Source organism: Meleagris gallopavo, chromosome 28 (genome assembly GCF_000146605.3).
Source record: "Meleagris gallopavo isolate NT-WF06-2002-E0010 breed Aviagen turkey brand Nicholas breeding stock chromosome 28, Turkey_5.1, whole genome shotgun sequence".
Classification (NCBI taxonomy): Eukaryota; Metazoa; Chordata; class Aves; order Galliformes; family Phasianidae; genus Meleagris; species Meleagris gallopavo.
In genome coordinates, this window is record NC_015038.2 from 4,155,036 (window position 1) to 4,179,526 (window position 24,491).

General features: G+C 48.2%; 2 protein-coding genes across 2 annotated transcripts in view; one reads left to right on the plus strand and one right to left on the minus strand.

The window, feature by feature from the left end:
- The window catches only part of TAF11 (TATA-box binding protein associated factor 11), a 4,428-nt gene extending 1,234 nt beyond the window's left edge, over positions 1-3,194 (plus strand). The window contains exons 2-5 of the mRNA XM_010724384.3: positions 4-189; positions 596-683; positions 1,192-1,288; positions 2,447-3,194. Of these exons, the coding sequence (XP_010722686.1) occupies positions 4-189; positions 596-683; positions 1,192-1,288; positions 2,447-2,577 (502 nt within the window). The 3' untranslated portion in view covers positions 2,578-3,194. The remainder of the gene's footprint in view (positions 1-3; positions 190-595; positions 684-1,191; positions 1,289-2,446) is intronic.
- Positions 3,195-3,460: 266 nt separating this feature from the next.
- UHRF1BP1 (UHRF1 binding protein 1) lies at positions 3,461-24,208 on the minus strand. The gene is made up of 22 exons (XM_019623302.2): positions 24,201-24,208; positions 23,910-23,987; positions 21,548-21,710; positions 20,290-20,328; positions 19,772-19,863; positions 19,421-19,610; positions 19,092-19,232; positions 18,347-18,517; positions 17,779-17,956; positions 17,327-17,413; positions 16,647-16,811; positions 16,004-16,146; positions 14,742-14,883; positions 14,107-14,300; positions 11,778-13,351; positions 11,350-11,543; positions 10,689-10,840; positions 10,442-10,589; positions 9,235-9,500; positions 8,355-8,463; positions 7,667-7,782; positions 3,461-7,218 (listed from the first exon to the last, which is right to left on the minus strand). Exons 1-22 carry the CDS (start codon positions 24,206-24,208, stop codon positions 7,093-7,095), a joined length of 4,476 nt encoding a protein of 1,491 aa, XP_019478847.2. The 3' UTR covers positions 3,461-7,092.
- Between the last annotated feature and the right edge of the window lie 283 nt (positions 24,209-24,491).

A 24,491-nucleotide genomic window follows, 5' to 3' on the forward strand; every position in this document is an offset into this window, starting at 1 on the left:
GAGCGGGAAACGAACGGGGCCGCCGCCACAGCGCTGCGCTCTCGTGCAGGTGAGGAGCGCGGAGGGGGAGGCGCTGGACGGGGAGGACCTGAGCCTGCAGCCGTCGGCGGCCAAGAAGGTGAAGCTGGAGCTGAAGGAGAGGAAGGAGAAGAAGCACAAAGTGGACGAAGATGAGATCCAGAAGATGCAGTGAGAGCGCCCGGGGCGGGGGATTCTGTCAGGGTTGGAGGCGTTCGGTCCAAATGCGAGGCCCTCCTGAGGGGAATGGCTGTGTTGGGACACCACAGCCATCGGGTTTGGGTGCTGCTGTGCGGGGACAGGAGTTTGGTGTGGGATCCCTGTGGATCCCTTCCAACTTGGGATGTTCTGTGTCTGCAGCTCCTTCCCAGATCCCTCCAAGCTGCCTCACCATCTGCATTGCAAATCTTAGCACAACTGGAGCGCCGTTGTTTTCTCTCCAGCTCTTTTTTTATGCTGCAGGAGGCTGAGGATGGTTGTAATGCTCTGCAGGACCGTTTCAATGGTCTGAAGAGCTTCAGAATTGTGTCTGTTTTTTTTTTAAATCTCTGTAAGTGATTCATTCTCTCCCCTCCAGAATACTGGTCTCCTCCTTTTCTGAAGAACAGCTGAATCGCTATGAGATGTATCGCCGCTCTGCCTTCCCCAAAGCTGCTATCAAACGGGTATGACTTCAGTCATGCTTCAGCACAAAGCAAACGGGCTGAGCCTGGCCACGCTCCCAGCCCAGCCTCACACACATACATAAACTTATTACTATGGGGGACTCAGCAGTTCAGGACTGTGGGCACTCACGCCCTCCCCTCCAGCCACATCTCAGCCCTTGTGGCCGTCCCTACATCTGCTTATCTGATTATGTCCTACTCAGTGCGCCTGTGGGGCTTATGCAGTTTAAATAGAAGCTTATCTTAAATGAAAGTAGTTTTGGGGACAGTGATGCAACAGGTGTTAGTACAGATCTGTAGCTGAATAAAAGCAATCTAAAATTGCTACAGCTAGCATGTGCCCAAAGCTATAGGACCTTATTCCAAAGATCAGTTACTGCTGTTTCTGTTCATTTTGTTTACTGATGCTTGATATTTGGCAGGCTCCAATTACTAAATATAATTGGAAATATTTCACTGTTGCTGCGTGTACCTCATTTGACTGACTGCCTCTTCTTGGCTTGTGCAGCTGATCCAGTCCATCACGGGTACCTCTGTCTCTCAGAACGTGGTTATTGCCATGTCTGGCATTTCCAAGGTCTTCGTTGGGGAAGTGGTGGAGGAAGGTGAGCAAATCACATTATTGTTCAGTAAAAGGATAAGAATACAGAGAGAGTGCATTGTTTAAAGCAAAACAGAAAGACATGAGATAAAGCTGGACTTTTGTGGCTTCTTCTCCAGGTCTGCAGCTTGACACACTACCCTGCAGAGCCCTCCTGCTTTCAGCAGCAGAAAGCTACTGTGAAGGCTCAGGGGGAAGTGTGGCGTTGTCCATATTCCACTCTAATGCTGTTAATATAACTGCCCATAAACCAGTAGAGATCAGTGACTGCCTTCCTCCTTTTTTATCTTTTCTGCAGAAGATAACTTAGAAGTTCTTGCTCCTACGTGAATGGGCTGCAGTGCCAAAGCAAAGATCTAATTAATACTACTGTGGACAAATTCAGCTTAGAAGGAAAATGCGTTATTTAAGCCTCTTAACCTGCAAGATTCTTTGTTAATGCAGTGAGCTGAGATCTCCTTGGGATAGCCTGTGCAAGGCTGACCCAGCTGTGTCCGGGCTCACGGAGAGGAGGAAAAGATTCTTGTTTTTTGTGCCAACAACTTAGTACAGGCTTGTCACACAAAACACACGGCCTGGATATGCAGGAATTGCCATCAGCAAGGATGATGCAGCTTCTGGCACTTCTTCTGCTTTGGCTGTGTCTGAAGCTCTGTGTTGCCAGAGGCAGTCTGGATAAGCAGCTTCACTGCTGTACTTAATTGCTTCATGTCCTTGGCAGGAGACCTGAATGATACTTACCAGAAATGAAGAACAGGAACTGCCCATCAAGTCAGCTGTAGGCTGTTCCCTCCTATCACTGCTGCACACAAGCCCCAAAACATCACAAGCTAGGGGTGGTTTTAAGGTGTCAAGTTTAAGATGGTGAAGCCTTGTCAAGCTCTTGCATGAGTCTATTCCATAGCAGCTGGAATGTTGTTAAAAAGCAGCTGATTCTGAGCTGGTATTGATGCCCCAAGGACTGGTTTTTCTTCAGAGAAACACACAAAGCCATTTCATTCTTGTGTATAGATAAAACATGAGCTGTAAACCTTGAACAGTGTTACCTGCTGCCTTTATTACTGAAGTTCAACCAGTAGGAGACTTTTCAAATGTCTCTTGTTGGGAGAACAGCAGAGCTGAGCTGTCCTTGCTCATGTCAACTCTTGTTTCTTTTGTTTAGCGCTGGATGTGTGTGAGAAGTGGGGGGAGCTGCCACCTCTGCAGCCCAAACACATGCGGGAGGCTGTCAGGAGGCTCAAGTCACGAGGACAGATCCCAAATTCCAAATATAAAAAGATCATCTTCCACTGAAGTGTCCTGGGATCAGCAAAGAGAAGACAAGTTCAAACAAGCTTCGGTTGTGCACCGTACAGCAGTTGCAGCAGATATGAGACAGAAGCACTCACCCTCTCCTGTTTGCAGTCCTCTCCAAGGAGCCTTTACTCAAGCTCAATTCAACGTGGATTTTGGTAACTTCAAGCACGGAGGTTTATCTGGATTGCTTTCAGTTTACAAAACTACCATGAATGCTCTCAGCACGGCTCATGGGATAGAAGGGCAGGGAGAAATGCTGAAGCTGCAGTTGTCCCATTAAGCTCATCCCCATAGGAGAGGCTCCCTGCCAGCAGCCCACGAGCAGCACGTTGTGTACAGTCATTCATGTAGGCAACCATGGGGATGTTTCCTGCAGTAACTTCTGAAGGCCAGCTTGTCAGCTGGGTGCTGTGCGGGCTCGATTCCTGGCCTGGTGCCTCAGGGTCCTCTGATCCAGCAGCCTGGGAGAGGAACGTGCAACATCTTCAGTGTATTTACCCACCAGCATCGTACCTTCTGCTGGCACAGGTGTAGTGGTGTCTATGTACAGAAGTGTCTTTTTTTTGTACATTAAACTTGTTACTATATTCTTAGTCTCGCTGGAACAGCAAATACTAATTGTGTAATGGTGTTTGTGTGACTCAAAGCAGGGAGAGCGCTCTGCGATCTGTCTCAACCAACCCCAACATGTTCAAGAAGCTTCACGCCTCCGGCATGTATTGCTCCATTACCACGAGCCAGGGAACACATGCTGAAAGCTGATGCTTCTTAAGTCATCACTCGGCTGTTCCTCCAAAGGCAGCTGTTTGGAGCTGCCTAGAATTCATACAATGGGGAATGTGAGGAAGAAAAGGAGGGGGAAAAAAAGTGCACGAGCCCGTGAGGAGGTTAACAAGTTTAATTTCTTTTCATGGTTCACAGAACCAATAAATGCATGAGTGGAAATATACTGCAAAGTTCCAATACTGCCTAAAATTCAAGTTCAGACTTGTACATCACCCACCAGTACATACAGTAATCCCCTTTGAGCACACTTCTAACTAAATGTAAAAGATGCTGAGGCCACGTGCTTTTCCTAGGGTAACTGCCATGCAGTTACACAAAGGATTAAGTTGGCTCTCATAACGTAGAGCCCTTAAACCAAAGGCTCTAAAGAGTAAACTCTGCTAATCATCATCAGTGGAGTTCTTGTCCTCCCACACCTACATCTCATAGAAAGGAAGGGGATGGTGTTTTACAGTACTTCTCTTAGTAAAGCAGAAGACAGTGGAAGTGATTTAACTGTCACCCAGAACTGGGGCACTCGAGTTGCTGAAGCAAGAGATTTGCTGTCAACAGCTTGGGCCCAGCTCTGGTCTGTCTGCCCACGTGGAAAGAGAGGTAAGGAATTCTGTGACACTGCAAATAGGCACCACGTTGGAGAAAACCCCTTCTGCCCCATCCGCTCCCTATGCTGGCTGGAGATGAAGCTCTACTCAAACAAAAAGTCATGAAGTGTGAAAGAAAGGAACCTCCCATTTTCAAGCAGTTAGTGAATAAAAAGGAAGAATAGCAGTGCGTTCCACCTAAGGCAAGCGTTCTTGCATTTCTTGCTTCACACAGAAAGAGGAAAGCACAGAAGCATGTAGGTTGACCAAAAGTTCAACTTCTGCTTACGTGGGCTTTGTGCACTTCATAATGGTACTTACAGTGAGCTTTTGCATATAGGTTTGTTTCACAGCAAGTCTGGAGATACACAGAGACTTTGTTACCTCCTTCCTCTGTTACTCTGAGAACTGCTCACGAAAAGAGTTTTATTTCAGTATGGAAGATATCTTGCATTTCTGACCCCTGCTTTTACTTCTGGATTCTATGCACGAGGCAGTATTGGTGAAGGAAATGCCTGCTGATGCTTAGAAAGTTAAAGTGCATTTTCCTCTAGAGAACAGGCCTGACAGGCTGCTCCAGAACGTTGCTCCATCACATGCAGCAACGCAAACCCGAGTTGTGCACTGAGCTGGGGATGGGTCACAGAATGCACTCCAGAGAAAACAGCAAAGTTGTCTAACAGGAACCAGGAGGAGAGGGCTTTCCTGAGGAGGAGGGAAAGCAAACTTGTGAAAGGCACAGCACCAAACATCAGCTCCAGCCCTGCAGAGTGGACGGCGGGCACAGAGCCCTCTGCCAAAGGCAAACTCTCCTCCTTTCCTTTCATTTGTGCCCATTTGCTTCTAGTTTCCAGAAGGCAGGTCAGGCTCTCACTGCTGCTGTCACAGCTGATTGGAGGCACGGTCAGTTACAGCTTGGCAGGCAAACACTGCATTTCAGCAGCATGCTCTGCCCCGAGGCTGCTCAGACCCTGCATCCGAGCACAGCTCCCAGTGAACATTAGTCAGGCTACCTTCAGCATAATGGAGTCAGACACCAAATCACGCTGATGATCTTAACAGTGACAGTAGACAATCAGCCTCTGTCTCTTACATACCCTCTTTTACAGAGGGTGAGCTAACAAACACAGCAAGGGACGCTCCCAGCTCTCCACAAACCACAGCCAGCAGCGCCTCTGCGCCCAACCCCGAGCTGCAAATATGTCCTTATTGCCCCTAGAGCTACAGGAGAGCTCAAATGATACCAGGAGTGTCTGTTAAAGTGTCTGTAAACTGCTCAGCAGCTCCAGAGCTGGGCAAAGGGACAAGTACATCAGAGCAAACTCAGCTCCTACATCACTGCTTTCTTTTGTGTAGCTCCCAGGCCTCAGCTACTCATGGCTTGTAAATCAGAGGCTGTTCCTTGCATAGCAAGCAGGATTAAAATCTTCTATTACTTTAGTTAATCTAATTACAACGAAGTAATGCTTACACACACACACACACACACACACATAATATAAAAGTTAAAAAAAAAAGAAAAACCCAATAGAAGAAAGTTTTGGGCACTGTGTGCCTTTACACAATCAGAAAATGCACCTGAAATCTGCTGAACTCCCATGAATTCTGCACACAGTACAGATGCTACATTTGATGGGGAGGGATGGGCACTCCCCCTGAACACAGATGGGGGTGGATGTTCCACCATGCTGTGCCAGAACAGCACAAGTTCTCTGTAACAGCTCTTCTCTCCACAACCAACTTCTGCCCCTCACGGCTGCCCTTCATTCAGCACGTAGTCTGTGCACCAGCACAGCAAAGAAACCACATACCCAGTTCCCTGGAGCAGTGGATTTGATCTTTGCACTTCATGAATTACATTTCCTTTCTTAGCTCTTAAAACAAATGCTTATTTCCTCTTTTACCAGGTTCCCATTTCTTTTTCCATCCACGCTTTCAGAGGCAGTTTCTTTACTAATTAGACCAATCCCCCATTCAACCACGCAGACTTCGAGCAAAGGTAAGAATACAGCGAATACAAACCCTGCTTATTTTCACCTCCACCCTCCAGTGAGCAGTTAGCAGTGTCAGCCTGCACCTAGGGGGCCCTGCTCAGCACCCTTCTCCTGACCCACACACCAGAATCCCCGCTAAAAGACATCTAACACTGAACTTGAGCTCAGTGCTATTAAAAATACGTGGCCCTGGAGGAGTGCAGACAGTTATTTCTTGGTTTTTCCTCTCTCCACTGGTGAAACTTGGGAAACACAATGGTTTAAGGAAACCACGTGTCCAAAAGGAAACACAAAGGCCTCATTCCATGGTTCAGCCAACTTCCATCACCCCTATTCTTTGATTGTAAAATTAAAGACAGATTAAACAGCAGTTGGTAATGAAATAATGAATTCCTCTTTGCTTCTGCATCAATAAAGCCAAATGTTGCAGGATTGAGAGTGAATTAGATTAAGTCTAATACACCACCTCCTCTTTTTCCTAGAGGTGGAAAAAGAAACGTGAAAGAATTCCTCTTCTATCCTGGCTCCGTTCTTGAGGGGTTGATGAGCTGTAGCTCCCCTCCTCTACATGGGGAAATCCCTTCTGCATCTCCCACACCCCCTGACCTCAGTTTCTCTCTCTGTGTGACAATACACATGCTTCCACATCACAGCTCCGAGCCACATTTTCTGCCCTACCTATTCTCTGCCGCTCCTTGATGCGGTGAATTTAACTGCACTCCTTTTGCTGTGCCCAAAGGCACGGGCTGAAAAAAGCAGAAATCCTAACGCCGACCACCTCCAGGCAGAAGGGCTGAAAGCAGACTGTCTCTACCACCGTGTGGATGAAGAGCCACGGTGTCCCCACACCAACTTCAGACCTTTTGTTTGCAGACTGAGCACTGCCCTGGTTCAGTGGCAGGTGGTAGCACCATATTGCCAGGACAGAGGAAAGTGGCAGCACACGGGGAACTCCTCGTCGCTTCCGTGCTGCTCAGCCAAGCTCTGCCCTTTCTCCCTGTATGAAGAGTATTTTGCAATCACAGTTGGTTTCCACTCTTTGTGACAATCAGTTCTCCAGGAGGTTGACCTGTTTAGCAGCAATGTAATCAAACTCGCTGCATTAGTGCTGGTGGTGGTCTCCACTCCTCCTGAGCAGCTGCAGCCTACTGTCAGAGCTCAAAGAGGGGATTGTATTTCCTAATTTCCTGCAGAAGGCGAGCCTTGTCCATGTTGGCTTCTGCAAGGGCTATTTTCGTGTTCTGAAGCTCTCTTTGCAACTCTGGCACTTCCTTTGACTACAAAAGACAGAGAAGAAAAAGAAAAACAAAGCAGGCGTTTAGAAAGGTAAGCAGCAGGGCAGATCTAACTACACTGATGCACACACAAAGCTCACTGACAGCCACCCAGATTGATTTGCAAAATACTTCTAACTGGTGCCTGAGGACTTCCATACCTGTCACCAGAGCCACTCAGGCTGCCAGAGATGCATTTCTAACGTCTACTTTCTCTTAAGACTTCCTTTCACACTTCTAGCCGTAGGAGTAAGGCCTGCAGCGAGCTAGCTGATCCCTTAATACTCTGAATGCCTGTAAAAGGAGGTACAGACTGCTTTTGTGTGCACTCCCTATCTGCAACACACCACACCTACCAGTAAGTGCAAACAGATGCAGACAAAAGACTTTGTTTTCCAGCCTACTGCCAGCTATCTGGTTGTCTAGACAGCAGCAGGCAGCAGTGACTCACCTGCAGTCCACGTATCCCTCCTGCTGGTGCTGCCAAAACACACTGTGCTGGGGCCTTCTGGTCCTGAAGGACTGACACAGGTTTTTCCAGTTCCGGTGAACCTCCCCCTTGTGGAGCTGGAAAGAAGAAAAAAAAAGGCATGGAGATATTTATTTATTATTTATTTGACAGGATTCTTAGCACTAAAAGAAAAAACTTGGATGCTCTTTTTGTCTTAAACAAAAACAGGAAAAAAAAAGATATATATCTTATCCCCATTTAAAAATGGAGAAGCTAAGCCAAGGGAAGATGCAGAAGTGTGTCGTGACTGTATGAGCTCAAGGAAACACCAGGCATGAATTCAGGCTGCCCGTTCACTGTTTTAGGTGTTAATGTGCTCTTCCTGAGGTATCAGTTTTTCTGTCCAAACAATACAACGAAAGCAGTGAGAAGCAGAGAGGTAGGAATGCCTGCAGCCAGCAATTAGCCCTGCAGAGCAGCCAAAGGCTGGCACTGAAGACAGAAGATTGTTTGCCCATTCTGGCAGAAGTGACTGCAAGAATCAGAATTAGGGACAGCACACACAGCAGAGTGCATCCTTCCCAGCAGCAAACATCACGTTTCAGCTCCAGCCTCTACAATCAGGCCCAGCTGAGCACAACCTCCCACAAGGCCTAGAGAAGAAAACACATTTCCTGACATTTCTGACCTGTTAGGTAGAAAACTCCATCATCTCTGCGCTTCACCAGGACGTGGTCTATTGCCAAGGTGATGGGAACAGGGCCAGGGGAGGTGGGGTATATCTGGGGGCTGTCATCCTGAAAAATTAAAACAACAGAAAAGGCAGAAAAAAGGCATTAACTGCTGTGACAGCTCCGGCAAAGGGCTCCCCCTGCCCCCAGACTTCACAGGGGTAACATCACCAACTGGCAGCACTGCCAGAGCTCACCAAGGTCACCCACCATATGGAAAAGCCTGGCTTTATTTACACAGAGACTTAATTTGTGCAAAAAGGACTCGCAGGGATCACAGCACAGTTCTGCCATATCCATAACAAAGGCTGGGGAGAGGCCATCTCCCCTGAGATTATTCTCACAGTTGTCCTGATTCAAAAACCTATTAAAATGAAGCCAATACCTCTAAGTCTGGAGATTCTCACGTTGCTGTGGCTCCTGCTTGCCAGTGGAGCAAGCTTATTGCTTTCAGAAAAACAGTTCTGTCCCTCCTTTACATCAACCAGCTCTTACATAATGTGGTTTTTTTTCAGCCATAATTCTTTAAACGCTTACCAAAAAGGTCAAATAATTCTCATTTCGCACAAACACTTGGGAAAGAGGTATTTAATTCTCTTTCCCTTGAGTCAGCAAATAGATCATCAACAAAGCTGGGGAGAGAATCTGAATGTCAGGCTCCTGTTTCTCCACAATCTGAGCTTGTGTTACCATTTGCCCATTAGAAACAAAATAAAACACCATCAGGGAAACAAGACCTTTGCAGAAAGCCACAGCAATCCCACATCATCCTTTCCGAAGCAGAACACTGCAGGTGAGCCCTACTCAGGATCCCACCTCAGTTCCCTACGCACCCACCTTCAACGTGATTTTGGCATCCACGACTTCAATCTCCATGGGGATCACCTCTGGGATAACTTCATCCTCAAGGAAGGGGCCGAGGTTGGTAAGGAAGGACATGAAGAACTCTGCTGTGTAACTGCGGACCAGCATTTGAAGGAAGCCATTCTGAACAGCGAGTGGGGAATGCACAGCAGCATGAGGTCCTGCTTCAAGACGCAAGCACACTTCTGGCTGGGCCTGAGCAGCTTCAGGGCCTGAAGGCTTCTCCACGTCCGCATCTCCTAAAGCAGAAAGAATCAGGGAAGCACAGAATCATTAAGGTTGGAAAAGAGAGCTGAGGCTACAGTCCAACCCTCAGCCCGTCACCAAAATGCCCACTAAAGCACGACGCTGAAAGAGCTCACTGCAGGAGATGGGATGTGGTCAAAATAGGTCTCACAAGAAATCACAGAATCCTAGAATGGGGATGAAAAGGACCACAATGATCGTCTCATTTCAACCCCTGCTGTGTGCAGGTCACCAACCAGCAGCCCTGGCTGCCCAGAGCCACATCCAGCCTGGCCTTGAATGCCTGCAGGGATGGGGCATCCACAGCCTGCTTGGGCAACCTGTTCCCATAATAAAAAAGACCAGGTTTCAAAACGCTCGGAGTTCACATCACAGCAGCTGCCAGCAGAACCAGGCTCCTTAATCCCCCAGGCCCACCCACCTCTCTCACCATCTCAGCACTTTACAAAACCCGCCTTCATTTAGCATTTGCACAAACAGAACAGAAACTCTCAGCCTCTCAGAGCTGCTCACCACCACCCAACCTTCTGTTCGTCGTGCCCCCTCGTGGTTACAGGCAGCATGGATAAATAACAGTCCAACTTTGCATGTTTGCACTGAGAAGTTTTGGGTTGCAGCTGCTCCTGTGCTTCTCATTTGTTTGTTTCTTTAAAATTCAAATTAATCAGTAGGGAAGTGCCCCAGCCCAGAAGGGTTATTCTCAGGGCAGGGATAATTTGGGGTTTCCTCAGGGAGCTTTTATCCCTCTTTTCACTGATTTCATGCACTCCAGAAGAAATTTAAACATTTCCCATGAAGGATGAGAGTTTCACTGAGCTGGACACCACGCAGCTTGACTGTACAGGTACTTCAGCTTTGTGAACACTGAAGTTAGAATGGAAGATTCCTTGAGAGCAGCTGGCACACAACCCAACTGTAAAAGCCAGAACCTTACCCACATAGCCACGCAGGTATTGCCACATCCCAACATTGTTCAGCTGCTCTGGAACCACGTTCATGACTTGTAAAGCAACAGACAAATCATCACCTCGTGCCTCTATTGCACAGTTCACCTCGTTCATCTTCAGCAGAAGGACAGACACCTGAAACACAGAGAGCCAAGCTCAGCCAGTGGAACACAGCCACGTGGTTCACTTCAAGGTTCAGTTAGAGACAGTATCACAAAGGAACAAAGCTCTGACCAGCTGCAGGCTGGGCTCCTCGCTCTGTGAAGCCGAGCTGTTTATTTCAGGAGATGCTCCGCTCTCGTCCTCCGCCACCAGGTTTGCTCTGCTGCCTGCATTGCTGTGCACCTGGAGAAGATGCCCTGAAGGGAGAGGGTCCAGGCTGGGCTCTGAAATAGAAGTGGCAACAACAACAGCTCGATTCTTGTTTCTTTTTCTGGTTTTAAGCACTTCTGGTCTCAGCATCTGCCTTAATCTCACGACCTGAACCATCCTCCAGAGAATGCTTTCCAGTTCCCTGGATGAACCTAAACAATGTGCAGCTGAAGTGAAGAACACTCACTGCAATGCACAGCATACCCTACTTCCAACCACCCTTTATGAAACCCTCCCCAGAAGCCGTGGGACATTTGCCCACCTGCACTCTACTATGGGCAAATGACTCAGAACAGCACAGTAATGGTGCTGGGAAAACCCTCCCCACTCATTTATACTCTTCATCTCAAAAAAAAAAAAAGCATCTACAAAAGCATTAAGAGCCACCGTGGGTGAAAATGCCCATCATCTTCAAAAAGAACGAGTGGCACAAGGAATCCTGTAAGAACACAGCATGAGCCAGAACACTGTTAACTGTTGTGAAATAGGAGAGGGGATGAGGACACAGCTGGACCCTGGTTACCAGAGTCTGTGAGCATTACAAAGCCATCGCTGCCATCGCTGTCCACTGACAGCCCATCCTCAGGACCACTCCCATCCACAGACGTGGTATCAAAGGAATGTTGGGATGCTGTCCTCTTCATGGAGAAGAAACGCATCCGGCTGCTGCCACCCCCTGGAGTCACTGCCCCCTCTTCTGCTTTGGGCACAGAATCCCTACAAAAAGAAAAAAACAAGGAAAAGGCCAAAGGCAATCAGCTTCGCATCAGCATTACACAGGTACTCCACTAAACTCTGCACGCTCGCAATGCAGGCTTTAGTCTACTTATATTATCCCCAGGAGATGAAGGTCTGACATCTCTCTGGTCCAAAGGGCACACAGAGAGAGGGAGCAGTCGGCCTATGTCTTCCCCCTTTCCCAGCAGCCTTGCAGGAGGATAGCTCACTCACTTGGCTGGGGGGAGAGAGAGCATTTTCTGCACAGTAGAGGTCATCTTCTCCCGGCTCAAGCTCAGAGCATCTTTTGTTATAGACATAGCTTCTTTGGTGAGGTCCATTGTAACATGCAGAGCTTCCTTGGTGGCATCCTTTGTGATATGCAGCGCACTAGACAGCTCCACCTCTAGGTTCTTCAAAGGGATGAGCTCTGCCTGGCCATTGAGAGCGGGACTTCCTCCTCCTGGGGGGCCGGCACTGGTTGAGGTTGGGCTAATGGGGAGGGCAGGAGGGCTCTGAGGATGGCTGGTAGGCTCCTCTGCTCCTTCTGCAACCAGGGCTTCCACAGCTTCACGTGCTTCCTCTATCAGACCTTTCTCCTCCATGCTCTTACTTGGTGGAGCTGTGCTCAGAGCTCCATCGCTTGCTGATTTTGGAAGCCTCTCCAGTGGCACACTGGTTGCACTGGTGCCTGTATTTTCAGCCTCATTGTCCTCTGGGACCTCTGTGGTACTGCACATTCCCTTTTCTGAACCGGCCTCAGATTTCTGCTCCTTCTCCTCAGCTGCCAGCTCCTTCTCTTCAGCTGCCAATCCCTCCTTGCTGTCTGAAGGTGAGAGCTCTGACTCTACCAGGCTCGTTGTATCTGAGTCGAGGGATTTGGGTTCCAAGCAGGAGCCTGGTGTGGGGTTCATGAGCAGGGCCACTTCAGCACTGTGGAACATAACTCCTACCGACGCAGACATGGGATCTAAAGGACACCCAGTCACCTCCTGGGTATCTTGGGTCAGCTGCTCCTGTAGTGTTTGCAGAACTTCTTTCATCCTGAGCAGCACCAGGTATTGGTAGTGGTTGAGACGAACTTTGACATGAACAGAGGAGGACAAAAGCACGTGGATATCAGCAGAGGCTTCCAGCTCTTTGTCATCTACTCCATCATTAAGTTCACACTCAGATTCTCCCAAGGCATCCATCGTCTCTGGGACCTTGTAGATGCTTTTCAGATCCTGGTCAGTTCTTGATCTTTGACAAACTCCGTGCTCTCTGGGAAGGTTCTCGTTCTTGGAGTGATTGCTAAAACTGGCAGAAGGCTTGATTTTCAAATCAGAGACAGATGGTGGCTGTCGTTTAGATATCTGAGCTTGCCCCCATCTCTTGGGAAGACAGGCCCAAACGGAAAGGGGAAACGGGTCAATAAAGCTAAGGGCTCTGCCCTTTGAGCTCTCAGCACCCTCAAAGTCCAGGGAGAGGTCAGTGAAATTCATAGACCACAGATCTTCAGAGGCAGAGGTTTTGCGCAATGGCTGAGGAAAACCTGAATGCTTCTGAGGTCTATCATCCACCTCGTAGGCGTGGCGCAAGAAAAGGGTATGGAGGAGGTTAAAATTGTCCTGGGATCGTGGGAAATGGGTGTAGCTGGAGTGGAAGAATTCTGAACCAGCAAATTTACGGAAGAGGCTCTGGAGGTCCTGGCAGCTGCAGGAGGGAGCATGGCGGGTGTTGGTGGCAGTCAGCTCTGACGTGTGAATGCAGAGTGCCTGCGGGCGATCCTGATGGGCAGCGACTTTCTTCTCCACAGGGATGCTGAGCTACAAAGAAAGAGAAAGATGTTTTTCACACAGAGGGTGGTGATGCACTGGAACAGGTTGTCCAAGGAGGTTGTGGACGCCCTGCAGGCATCCAAGGCCAGGCTGGATGTGGCTCTGGGCAGCCTGGGCTGCTGGTTGGTGACCTGCACACAGCAGGGGGTTGGAACTGGATGAGCACTGTGCTCCTTTGCAACCCAGGCCATTCTATGATTATGATATGATTATGATATGATATGATATGATAAGTAAAGCAGCAAGAGGGGAAATCAGCAGAACTCCATTCTGGCCATTTACACAGAAACTCGGCTGTGGAATATGTAAACAATTGAGAAGTCTTGGTCTCTACTAAAATCCCAAGAGCTGAACTAGATTCTCATTTGAGAAATGAAATAAAATTTACAAATCAGACACAAGGAAAATATCACCTAGAGCAGTCAGTGGCAAACGCCATAGGATGTCAATGCAACAGACACATGCCCATTGGGAATGGAATGGGAATCAAAGCAACTCCTGGTTATCTGACCCAGCAATTCCTCCTTGAAACTGCTTCCATAACTACTGACTTGTCCATCTGCTCTGAAGTAGAACTCAAATGCTTGTTTTAAGGCCCATAGATGAAAACAAAACCAACACAAGCAGTGGACAGAAGAAAGGTGGAGGTTTTGTTTGCTCATCCCAGACCCCAGCTATTCCCTGGTACTTCCAGCACAGAGAGGGAGAGGACGCTGCTGTGCAAAGGAGGAAAGGAATGGTACCTTCAGCTGGAAGCCATCCAGTCGAACATCAACATGCTCATCACGTTTGCCTGAGTCCTCCAGCTTGTAGATAGCTTTGAACTGCTCCAGGCTGCGATAAAGATCCAGACAGAAGAGGTTTATCCAGAGCATGCTTGCTGTATCCAGGGTCAGCGTCAGACCATTCAGCTGTACATACAGGTTTGGGCAAGGAACTAGAACAAAGCAGAATCAAATTCAGTACCTGCACTAAAACACCAAAGCACAGGGCTTTACCATCCACCTCAAGACAGACCTCGTGGTGAAAGAGAAAAGCTGAGAGAAGCAGCAGAGCAGTGAGGAGTTCCAGCTCTCCCACCAGGGCAGCTGCAGAGCGCTCAGAGCTCCCTGGGGTCCCAGAACCCCAAGCTTTAACCAAAGCAGGTCCTTCAATGTGCTCTTGGGCTCATTATTTTTCGAGTACAGCATTTCCTCCACATTTTGCACCAGGTAAACCCTACACCATTTTCTCAATAATAATTTAGACAGGCAAACATCAGGGAACTGAATGGACAGTGACATCCAGAGAAGCTTCAAAACAGTCAACACACCTAAAGAATTAAAACACTGATTTTTGAAGGAACTTATGAAAGAAGGTGCTAACCTTGGTGTATTACCTGGAAAGTCTTGATTGTCTGGGAAGTAATATTCTGTGAATTCAATGTGGATTGCAGAGACCTGATCAGGCAGGTTGAGGAATTTTCTACTACACGAAAGCAGGGTGGAAGGTTTCTTACTGTGCTGGCCAGCTGTGGAAACCTGAAAACATAAATGGCATGCAGTTGAACATAACCTGCTTGTGGCAAAAGAAAGCATCCCAGTAACCCTGCAGCCTCCTACACTCAGTGTGTCTCATTTACACATCAAACACACTCTGCTTTCCAGTAATGATTCAACTTTCCCCTACCAGCTAATACTGTCAACTCCTCTCCTTCGAGGGAATTCATCTCTTTGCATTCACATATATTCTTCCAGTATTTAAAAGGGGATTACAAATAGGAGGGCAATCAACTTTTTACAAGAGTAAACAGTGATAGGACAGGGGGGAATGGTTTTAAGCTCAAGGAGGGAAGATTTAGGTTGGGTGTCAGGGGGAAGTTCTTCATAGAGAGAGCAGTGAGGTGCTGAACAGCTGCCCAGAGAGGCTGTGGATGCCCCGTCCATCCCTGGAGGTGTTCAAGGCCAGGTTGGATGGAGGCCTGGGCAGCCTGGGCTGGTGCCAGATCTGGAGGTTGGTGGCCCTGCTTGTGGGGGTTGGAACTTGATGATCCTTGGGGCCTCTTCCAACCCAAGGCATTCTATGATTCTATGACTTATATCCCATATCACTGCTATTACGAACCAGAACAATCAGATCTAGGTGATGTGAATAAACAGAACTGAATCCCATCGTAACTTTCTTCAGTATAAACAGCATGTCAGTAAGTGCATGACACCATCTGGTACAGATCATGCTCTCACAAAGGGTACAGGGTGTATGGATGTAGGGCTGACCCACTCTAGTGATCCTTTCTGTGCTGGGTCAGAAAGCACGAGGGCAGATATGTTCCTCCTCTGTCAAAAATCCACATCTTCACCAACTTCTCAAATACACGAAATCTGTTATCCTGGGTTTGACATGAACTCAAAGAGTGCAGAAACTCTGTGGCTCTTCGTGCAATTTCCTCTGCACGTGACAACGACCAGCACTCCATGCTTGTTTTATTTTGTTTACTGTGCACAAGCAGCACAATAAGGACACTCAGCTTCCTTGGTTGTGGAGGGTTGACGGGACTGGATTAAGCGAGATTTGTGCCATTTATTTACACCACAGCCAATTAAATTTCCTTCTTCACAAAAACCTGACGTGGGTGTCCCCAGGCACTGCTCAGACCCCCACCTGGTGAACATCCAAGTCGTCCACACGCAGCAGCACGCAGCTGGAGCGCAGGCGGTGCCAGGGAGGGTGCCGGAGTTGGGGCAGACTGCAGGGAGCTCCACGGCCCTTCTCCAAGGGGCTCTTATGAGGACTCAACGACGTGTCTGCGGGGATGTGAAAGCAGAAGGGTTTTACTCAACTCCTTTGTAGTGGACGTCGCCGCCAGCTCCAACACAGACGTGCTTACAGAGCAGAAATAACAGCCCCAGAATTAGAAACAGATGGGCACAGCCAGGCAGGAAAAAAAAGCCAACACTCAGGAAAGACACTGTGAAGGATCAGCGTGATCTGCACCAACAGAAGTTCTTCAGCTACACTTCAGCCACCTTCTGCTGCTCAGGCTATTTCATTTACTCATTATATATTCACTCAAAGAGGATAAAAATAAGCTAGGTCTGTCCATTCTTGCTGCAGTATTGTTCCAATATAAAACCCCTTAACTATGGGTTAACCCAACTATGCCGTTAAATTTATGATTTTTGGTGTGCTGTGCGATTCTGAACAACAGATCAAGCTGCTAAGAAAGGGAACTAGAGATGTTGCCGGATGGAGAACAACTGTTACCACCTCCAGCTTTATCAGGAGTTTAATCCAACATCATTACCTGCTTTCTTTTTGAAGGGAGAAAGTGGAGTCTTGGCAAAGGCAGCATCCATTTCTTCATAATGCTTCTCAACCTTGCTCTGAAATTCACTGACCAACCTTTTTGCCCATTGTCCCCGTGTCTCCATTGCCTCACTGTACCTCACCCAATGCTTGCAGGCATCTCCTGCATTAAAGTAAACATACCAGCTTTAAAATTAGGCTCCTGCATACTCACAACTCTCTTGTTCCCCTTAAACCAAAATCAATCTGTAAAGCATCCCCCTTGATTGATATCACACTCTGTTGCTATCCCTGCCTGTGTTTCAAACACCAGCACTGGGAAGAATGCCAGTGTGACACTTTTCCTTGCTTCCTCAGTTAACCAACAAACAGATTTGCTCCTGAGATACAACCCTTTCTCATTGATGAGCTCAGAATCAGATCCCGAGCTTAAGAAACCAAAAAGAAATTCAAAGTTTCAACTTTATGGTTTTATGGCAAGCAGTAACTCGCTCCTTTCTTTGCACTCTGCCAACAACCTGTCAATCTTCCATCAAGAGGTAAATCAGATTAATCCCGGCCACGAGGATTTAAGATCCAGGTCCTTTGTGTAGCTCTTTCTTCTTGCCCTGCCTGAAGCCTCACAGCATCACCATTCTTCAAGTTCTTTTTTCAAGCTGGAAGGACACATCCCCTTACCTGCCCTATGGAAAGGATAATAGTCAAAAGCCATCCTCCTAAAGGTCAGCTGCATGGCACCTCCCAGCATCCCATGCTTCAAAGCGCCTGTGAGAAATGGAACAAAGAAAGCTATGATCAGCTCTGCAATACAAGCCCTGACTCAGGATAATTCAGAACAATGCTGCTCTGATTGCCATCACTGTTACCATGGCTGGTATCTGCTTCTAAAGAGCTCTATCAGAATCTCATCCTCGGTGAGGAAAAGGGCAATTGAACGTAACGAGGCAACAGTTTATACCACAAGAACCAGATCTAGAATCTCAAATCCCAAATCACAAGACCCCACTGCTTTCCAGGCTCCCATTAATTACACTTCTCACGACACCAATCAGGAGAGTTTCCGGAGGAAAATCCTCCTTCGAGAAAGAAAAGGACTGGCTATTTTTTTCCTCCTGATGCTGCTCTCTTACCTGACTCTCGAGTGTGGCTGTCGTCACAGATGTGCAGATCCAGGCGTGAGATGAGGAGGTGGTAGGATGATTCTTTCATGTCATGTTTATCGAAGTACTGACCAATGCTGGTTGCATTTGGGCTGACTCCAAATGGTTGAGACCAGGACTGCTGGGTACTGGGAGCTGGTGGTGTGATCTATTAGGAAACAACAAGCTTGGTAAGAGCTCATCTTGGAAGATATTCTGAGATCAAAAGGGAAAAGTATTCCTTATGATCCCTCCATGTAACCTCTGGCACAGCCCTCCTTCCCCAGAGCTTCCACTACCAGTGATCCTCCTCTTCCCCCTCTAGAAACACTGTTTGTCCTCTGCCCTACGTATTTATTGTATGGCATTCATCAATCAGTTACTTAGAACAGGTTTTGGGGGAAAAACATAAAAACAAGTGCTAAGGGATGTTCCAAGCTACTGCTTAGAACTGCTGCTTTAAGGCTCTCGCAGACTATGCTATGTGTAAACCAAAGAACAAAGGAGCAAAAATACAACAGCTCTCTCCATCTTTTCCTCTTCCCTATGGCTCACTCACCTGCACGGAGTCTGGTGCCAAGCTCTTCCTCTGCTGAGCAGACTTCTCCATGGCTTCACTCAGAGACTCTGCGTATTTCATCATTGCTTTCAGCTGAGAGTCTGTCAGCACCCAGAGAAGGTCGTCAAGGAGAAACATCAGCTTTGATGCCATCACATTGCAATCTTTGGTCTGAAAACAGCAAGAAGGTGTCAAGGACTAAGAGCTGCTCACTTTACACTCTCCTCAGAATACACAGAAGCTGTAGCACGAAGTAGAGATGCTGCTCTGAAAATCATCTGAGAGAGAAGGTAACTCATCTGGTGGATGCCCACACTGCTCTCATCTGAGAAGGAAAGGAGTCCAAGCCACCTTCTCTTTGGAAGGGAAATTGATTGCTGGCCATTTAAGACAGAAAAACAAGAGATGACAATTTTTTGCAACTTCTCATCACATCCACTCATCATCACATTTCTGCTGACAGCTAAAAGCAAAGCTAGCAGCCTTCCAGCTCCCAATAAGGAGATGACAGATCTCCTTGGGACGAGAAAACAGATTTTAAGACTTGCTCCACACACATTATTCTCCCCTGGGAAATAAACTGCTTTGACATTTGGTTAGAACACAGCTGTTTCCAACAGAAAGCAGAGCAATACATCAGGCTCAGTACTTGTGAAGGAAATGAAGCATGGCTGAGGGACGTGGGAAGAAATGCGCATCATCACTGCAGAGAATGCATCCTCCAAGGGATGGGTGAAACACTCACCCTTCTCTTGAGAGAGATCTGTATCCTCCCCTGGTTCGTAATGAGTCTCAGAGGAGTAGTAACAGGATCATGATCACCATTGTCAGTTGCATCTGCTTCAATGCGGAGTGTCTGCCAGGTGAGTTCTTTGAATGTCAAAACCTACCCAGAAAGAGGAAAATAGGGAAAAGCTGAGATTTGCATCAGCTGCCAGGATTAAGCTAAACCCTTTAAGGACACAGAAGGAAACAAGGGTGCAGGGAACCGTCCAACATTTTTTCTTTCCTCTGCAGTCCCTATACACCAACAGGGATGGAGCCCAGCTCAGGCAACATCCGAAGGCTCTTTACCTCCCCTCTCTGTGGATCAGTGATGCGGGTGAGCCGCAGGTCGCTCTGCTGCCAGTTGGGGTTGACGCTGTAGCCTTGAAGCTGCCACAGCTCAAAAGAAGCATGAAAGGCCTTGGAGTGAATCTTGATGGTGATGGAATTGACAACAATAAACATCCCCTCCACCACCTTTTCAGCAAAGCCGTATTCACTGCAAAGAGAAGATCCTGTAAGTCATCAGGGAGAGACTGCGGTACGTATGGAACCACCAAAACCAGAACCCCCAGAGGTCAGTGGTTAATTTTCGAGAAGAACAGCCCATACCCATACCCCAGCATGGCAGAAAGAAGCCATGGGACTCAGGGGTCTGACCTCTGGCCGGCTGCAAGCGCAATGGGAGACTGTCCATTGGGTGGCCGAGGCTCTTCGCACGTCCGCATCTCTACCTCCACTTTGTCCAGGTACTGGGAAGACAAAACACAGGAGCAGTAAATACAAGACCAAGGCTCAAGGTCAGCCTTACACCCGTAGGTCTGAGACTCTAGGGCTGGTAAACCCAGCTGTGCCATCTCACATCCCCCAGTCTCGTGCTAAAGTTCTCACACCTTCAGTGCCAGAATGGTTGGGTGATGTGAATCTCCAGAAGTGGGGGAAAACAAACAGCAAAAAGCAGGCAACTGGACTTCACCAAGAGCTGAGCCCAGCTCCATCCTGCAGGGAAATGGGAATCCCATAGGAGGTCACCCAACTTCTAACAGAGCTGCTCTCAGAATTCCCCCTCCCCCCGCACTCTAGAGGCCTGGAGGCTTCAGGATGGCAATGGAGCATGCACTTCAGTTTCCTTTCAGAGAATTAGGAAGAGAAGGAACGAACAAGAGAAGGAACTTTACCAAGCAGATTGGGTGCGTCTTCAGTTTTGTCCACTGGATCTGAAACAATAAAGGTAAGATTACAAGAGCCACCTTTGCACTCTTAAAAAGTTAGGATATTGCAGGGAACCACGTGAGCTCAAAGTTCTGCTCTGAGAAACGACCATTATGACATTCCATCATCTCTAAATCCAGGTCAAACAGGCTCAGAAAGGGAGCCCAGCCCAGCTTTTGCATCTCGTATGTCATCGTGAGTAAGAGGTGCTCAGTAGGTCAGATTCAGATTCCTCCCCTTCCTTTGTAGAAAATGCTGCCATTGCTGAAAGTCAGGTCACCCTTTTGAAGACTCCATACAAACCCAAATGATCCTATTTGATTTTCCTTACTTACTCTGCAGTTCTTGTACAAGGGAGGACAAATGTTTGGTGCTATATTAAGCAAATTTGACTCTAAAAACAGATAGAACAGATCCGATGAGTAAGACAGACTCGTTTTCATTCTCCTTTGGCAGAGTAGAACCACCATAGCAAGTCTCCTCTATACACTAAAAAACTGTGCGTTCAAGTAATGCAGCTATGGTTAGTACCAGCTGAGATTAAACAGTCTGGCATTTCACATCAACTGAAAAAAAAATCAATTTTGTGCTCTAAAAAGCACAAGGAGGAAAATTTCTAAGAGGGGTCAGAGTGCAAAAGTGCAACTGTCCATGCATGCCCAGCTTCAGCCATTATGCAGACAAACAGCCAATGGTGGCTGAATGAGTGCAGGCTGCACTGCTTCTCACGTGTGCCATTCACAGAATTCTTAAGAGCTGCCTTTTCAACAATGAAGACTTCAGCTCAATTTGTTTTATGGTGCCTCACAGCATCATCAGGCTTTTAGATAACAGCACTGCATTTGTCTCTGCTTCCTATTCCCGGTGGAGGTCTGTGTTGATTCCTTAGCATTAAAAAAACAAGCCACTGGGGATGAGGGAAGACACAGAGAACTGCTCAGCGATCAAAATAAGAGTTAATGGGGGAAATGGTGAAACAGAAAGGGCTGTAAAACCCCAAAGTGCTTGGGGGTAATGAGCAGGGAGTCATTCTTCACCATTTCTTCTAAAGAACAGTACCAGGTCATCAACTAAAATTAATACATGCAGGCTTGAGAGCAGCAAAAGCAAGCATGCAGTTAAGCTGTGAGGCTCTTTGCCACAGCACGCTCTGGATGTTAAGTAAAGGGTGAATTAAATGGAGGGTGTGGAACCCAGGGACACGACCACAGCCCCCCTGCTCACCCTGATGGATGCCTTGTTGCAGTAGACCCGGGTGATAGCAAGCCAGGTGGGCAGCTCCAGCACATTCTGCAGCACCTCCTCATCCAGCTCCAGGTTGGTCAGCTGCCCCTGCCCCTTCAGGGTGCTCAGGTTGATTTTGTCCGGAGAGAGATTCTTGGTAAACCTGCAAGAGAGGAAAGAAGAGACTCTAAAAACAAGGCCGAGCAGAGCTGCTGAGACCCACAGAGCCTTTCAGAAGGGTGTGTTAAGTGAAAGAATCTGCTTTCTTCTTTGTTAAAGCATTCTGACATCTTTAGGCCCAAGGCAAGTTGGTTTTTCCAAAAAAAAAAAAAAAACCTCCAAAAAATCCTTTAGCTATTTTGACATTTGAAGGGACTTTATTTATTTTTTCTTTTTAAATCAAATTCAAGGAACTGAAAATTCCATCTAAAGCCCCGGAAAGGCAGAATTCAGCAGAACTGCCTTAGGACAGAAACAAACCCAAGCCAAAGCCAAACCACAGATAGGGAGAACAACTTTGCTCCCCCTACGACTGCCAAAGCAGTGATGAAGTGCTTTACTACCCAGATTTTTCTAGGTAATGAGGACAGAGGAAAGGAAAAGACCGTCATAAATTATTTTTATTGCTGTCTCTTTAAACAGCAGCCTTGCAAGCTCTCTGGTCAGCAGGTCCATTGCAACCCAACCTTCAGCCCAAACTCCCATCCTCCCCATTGGCATCCATCACCCTGCTCCCTCTGCTCCAGTTTCTCCTCCCAGGGGTTTATTCTTGCATATATTCTGCTATCTCCCTTCTGGGCCTGAGATTTAAGTGCGACAGATGGAACGATTCCAGCAGGGCTGGTCAAGAGCAGCACGCCCTGTTGCAAACCTGAAAACCTCTGACATCATTAAAAGCACCACGGACCCATCACACTGCAGCCCCAAGACTTCTTGCCAGCTGATTGACTCACTGCTGCAGCCAGAGCTCATTTCATAGCATCACAGAATGGCCTGGGTTGAAAAGGACCACAACGATCATCTCCTTTCAACCCCCTGCTATGTGCAGGGTCGCCAGCCACCAGACCAGGCCGCCCAGATTCCTCTGTGCTAACACCCATTCTAATTCAGCACGGCGCTCCAGAAAGCAGAAGAAAGGCCCTATTGTCAGCACAAGCAGGATGAGGCTCTCAGCCCCGCGTCTCCATCCTCTCTCCTCTCCCAGCACCACCGTGTGCTGCCATTCCCTGGGAAAGGCTCACGGGGCACCGTGCACAAAGTGCAGGCAGTGCTGAGGGGAGCAGAGGGGAGGAGGGCGCAGAGCACTGCTGCTGGGATGGCAGTGGGTGCAGCCATGGGGCTGTGCTACCAACCTGCCTGAGTTGTCTGCCAGCCCAGGGCTTCCTGCAAGAAAAGTGCCCTTCTAAACCCAGCATTTCGTTAACACAGATGGTGAGGTGCTGATGTTAGGACACAGCACTGTGAATCCACCCACTGCTGCCTCCATCCCACCTCCACAGCGTGGCCTCCTGCTGCTGCAGAACCACAGGCAGACTCTGCTGATGTAACACCGCCCTGAGCCACAGGTGCTGCTGATGCCAGCATCCCAGGGAAGCTGACGGGTTTGCTATGAGCACGTCGCTCCCTTTGACCTCCTGCTTAAGCACACGCGGGCAGGAGGCCAAGATCAACACAGCATCCCAGCCCTGCACAAAAAAACCCATCATGCTGGGTGGGAAGGAGACACAGCGATGCGCTGGGAGCTGTGAGGTTGGTGCTGAGTCCTGATGTACAAACCCAGGCACTGCATTACACTGAATACCTCCAGAGGCAATCTGCTTTGCCTTGGCGAAGCAGCCCTGCTGAAAGCTGCTGTAATCATGCTCACTCAAGACTGGGTTTGAGAATAAAGCAATCCCAGTGAGGAAAGCACATGGCAGGGCTGCGTGGGGAGCTGCAGCTGTCTGACATCCTCATCCCAGGCTGGGCACTGCAGGAAGAAAAACACGTCTCAGCAGAGAACTGCTTTACTCAGTGCATATGTGTGCCAAAAATAAGCCTGGGTGTGCTGGGGAAGGAGGGTGACGCTGTGACATCGGACACTGCAAGAGGGAGCGGTGTGAAACACGACCAGCCTGAAACAAACGTCTGTTCTTCTGCAGGAAAAGGCTGCAGAAATCCTGTGAGCAGACGAGGAGAGCAGCAGAGGCACCGTGGATGGAAGCACCCTCAGCTGTGAGACACTTTGATGCATCCAATGCACGTTAGTGGGGAATACAGAAGGAAAGTGATGCATGCCTGCAAATTTGGAGCTGACAGATGCCAAATTGAAAAGAACTGCTTTGGTCAGTGCCAGGGGAAGGACAGAGCTGTGAGAGCAGACGATTTGAGCTGCTTGTTGGCAGGCTTGCTGCATTCGTACTCATCAGCAGTAACATTTTTGGCAGCACGGATTGCTGGCCTAGAGAAGAATGAATGAAAACGGTGACTATTAGGAAAACGGGCCGTGTGGGATAGTTGCTTTTTTTTCCCCCTAACTCTGGAAGAAGTCATGCAGCACTAAGCCAGTGAACTCACGGGACAGCACTTCTTTTGAGCCTGCTCACATTACCATGACAAAAGTCAACGCAGAAAATCCTTTCCCACCCTTGACAGAGCTGTCCTGCAGACTCACAAGGCCATTTTGCAGCTGTGTACACAAGCACAAATGCATGCCCTCCCATGCCATGAGTGACAGCCTCTTTTCTGGCAGCATCTGCTGGCCAGCAGCTGACAGCCAACCCAGCATCCCAGTCACCTGCACCCATGGAAAGCCTTCAGGTGACTGATGTGCAGTTAGGATGACAGCAAATATCAGCTAGGAGCTTCTAACAGCTGTAACCAGGGGAGCCCTGCTGGCCAAGACTCCTTCTTATGCCAGTGGTTTACAGAGATTTCCCTGCTGCCCGCTCTCCCCTGTCTGTGA

Excerpts from the sequence above, each read along its gene's own strand:
- UHRF1BP1 (XM_019623302.2), bottom strand. Across the intron at positions 19,611-19,771 it reads GCGCTTGCAGCCGGCCAGAG|TGAATACGGCTTTGCTGAAA; the intron begins GTCAGACCCCTG and ends TTCTCTTTGCAG. Across the intron at positions 13,352-14,106 it reads TGGATGGCTTCCAGCTGAAG|CTCAGCATCCCTGTGGAGAA; the intron begins GTACCATTCCTT and ends CTTTCTTTGTAG.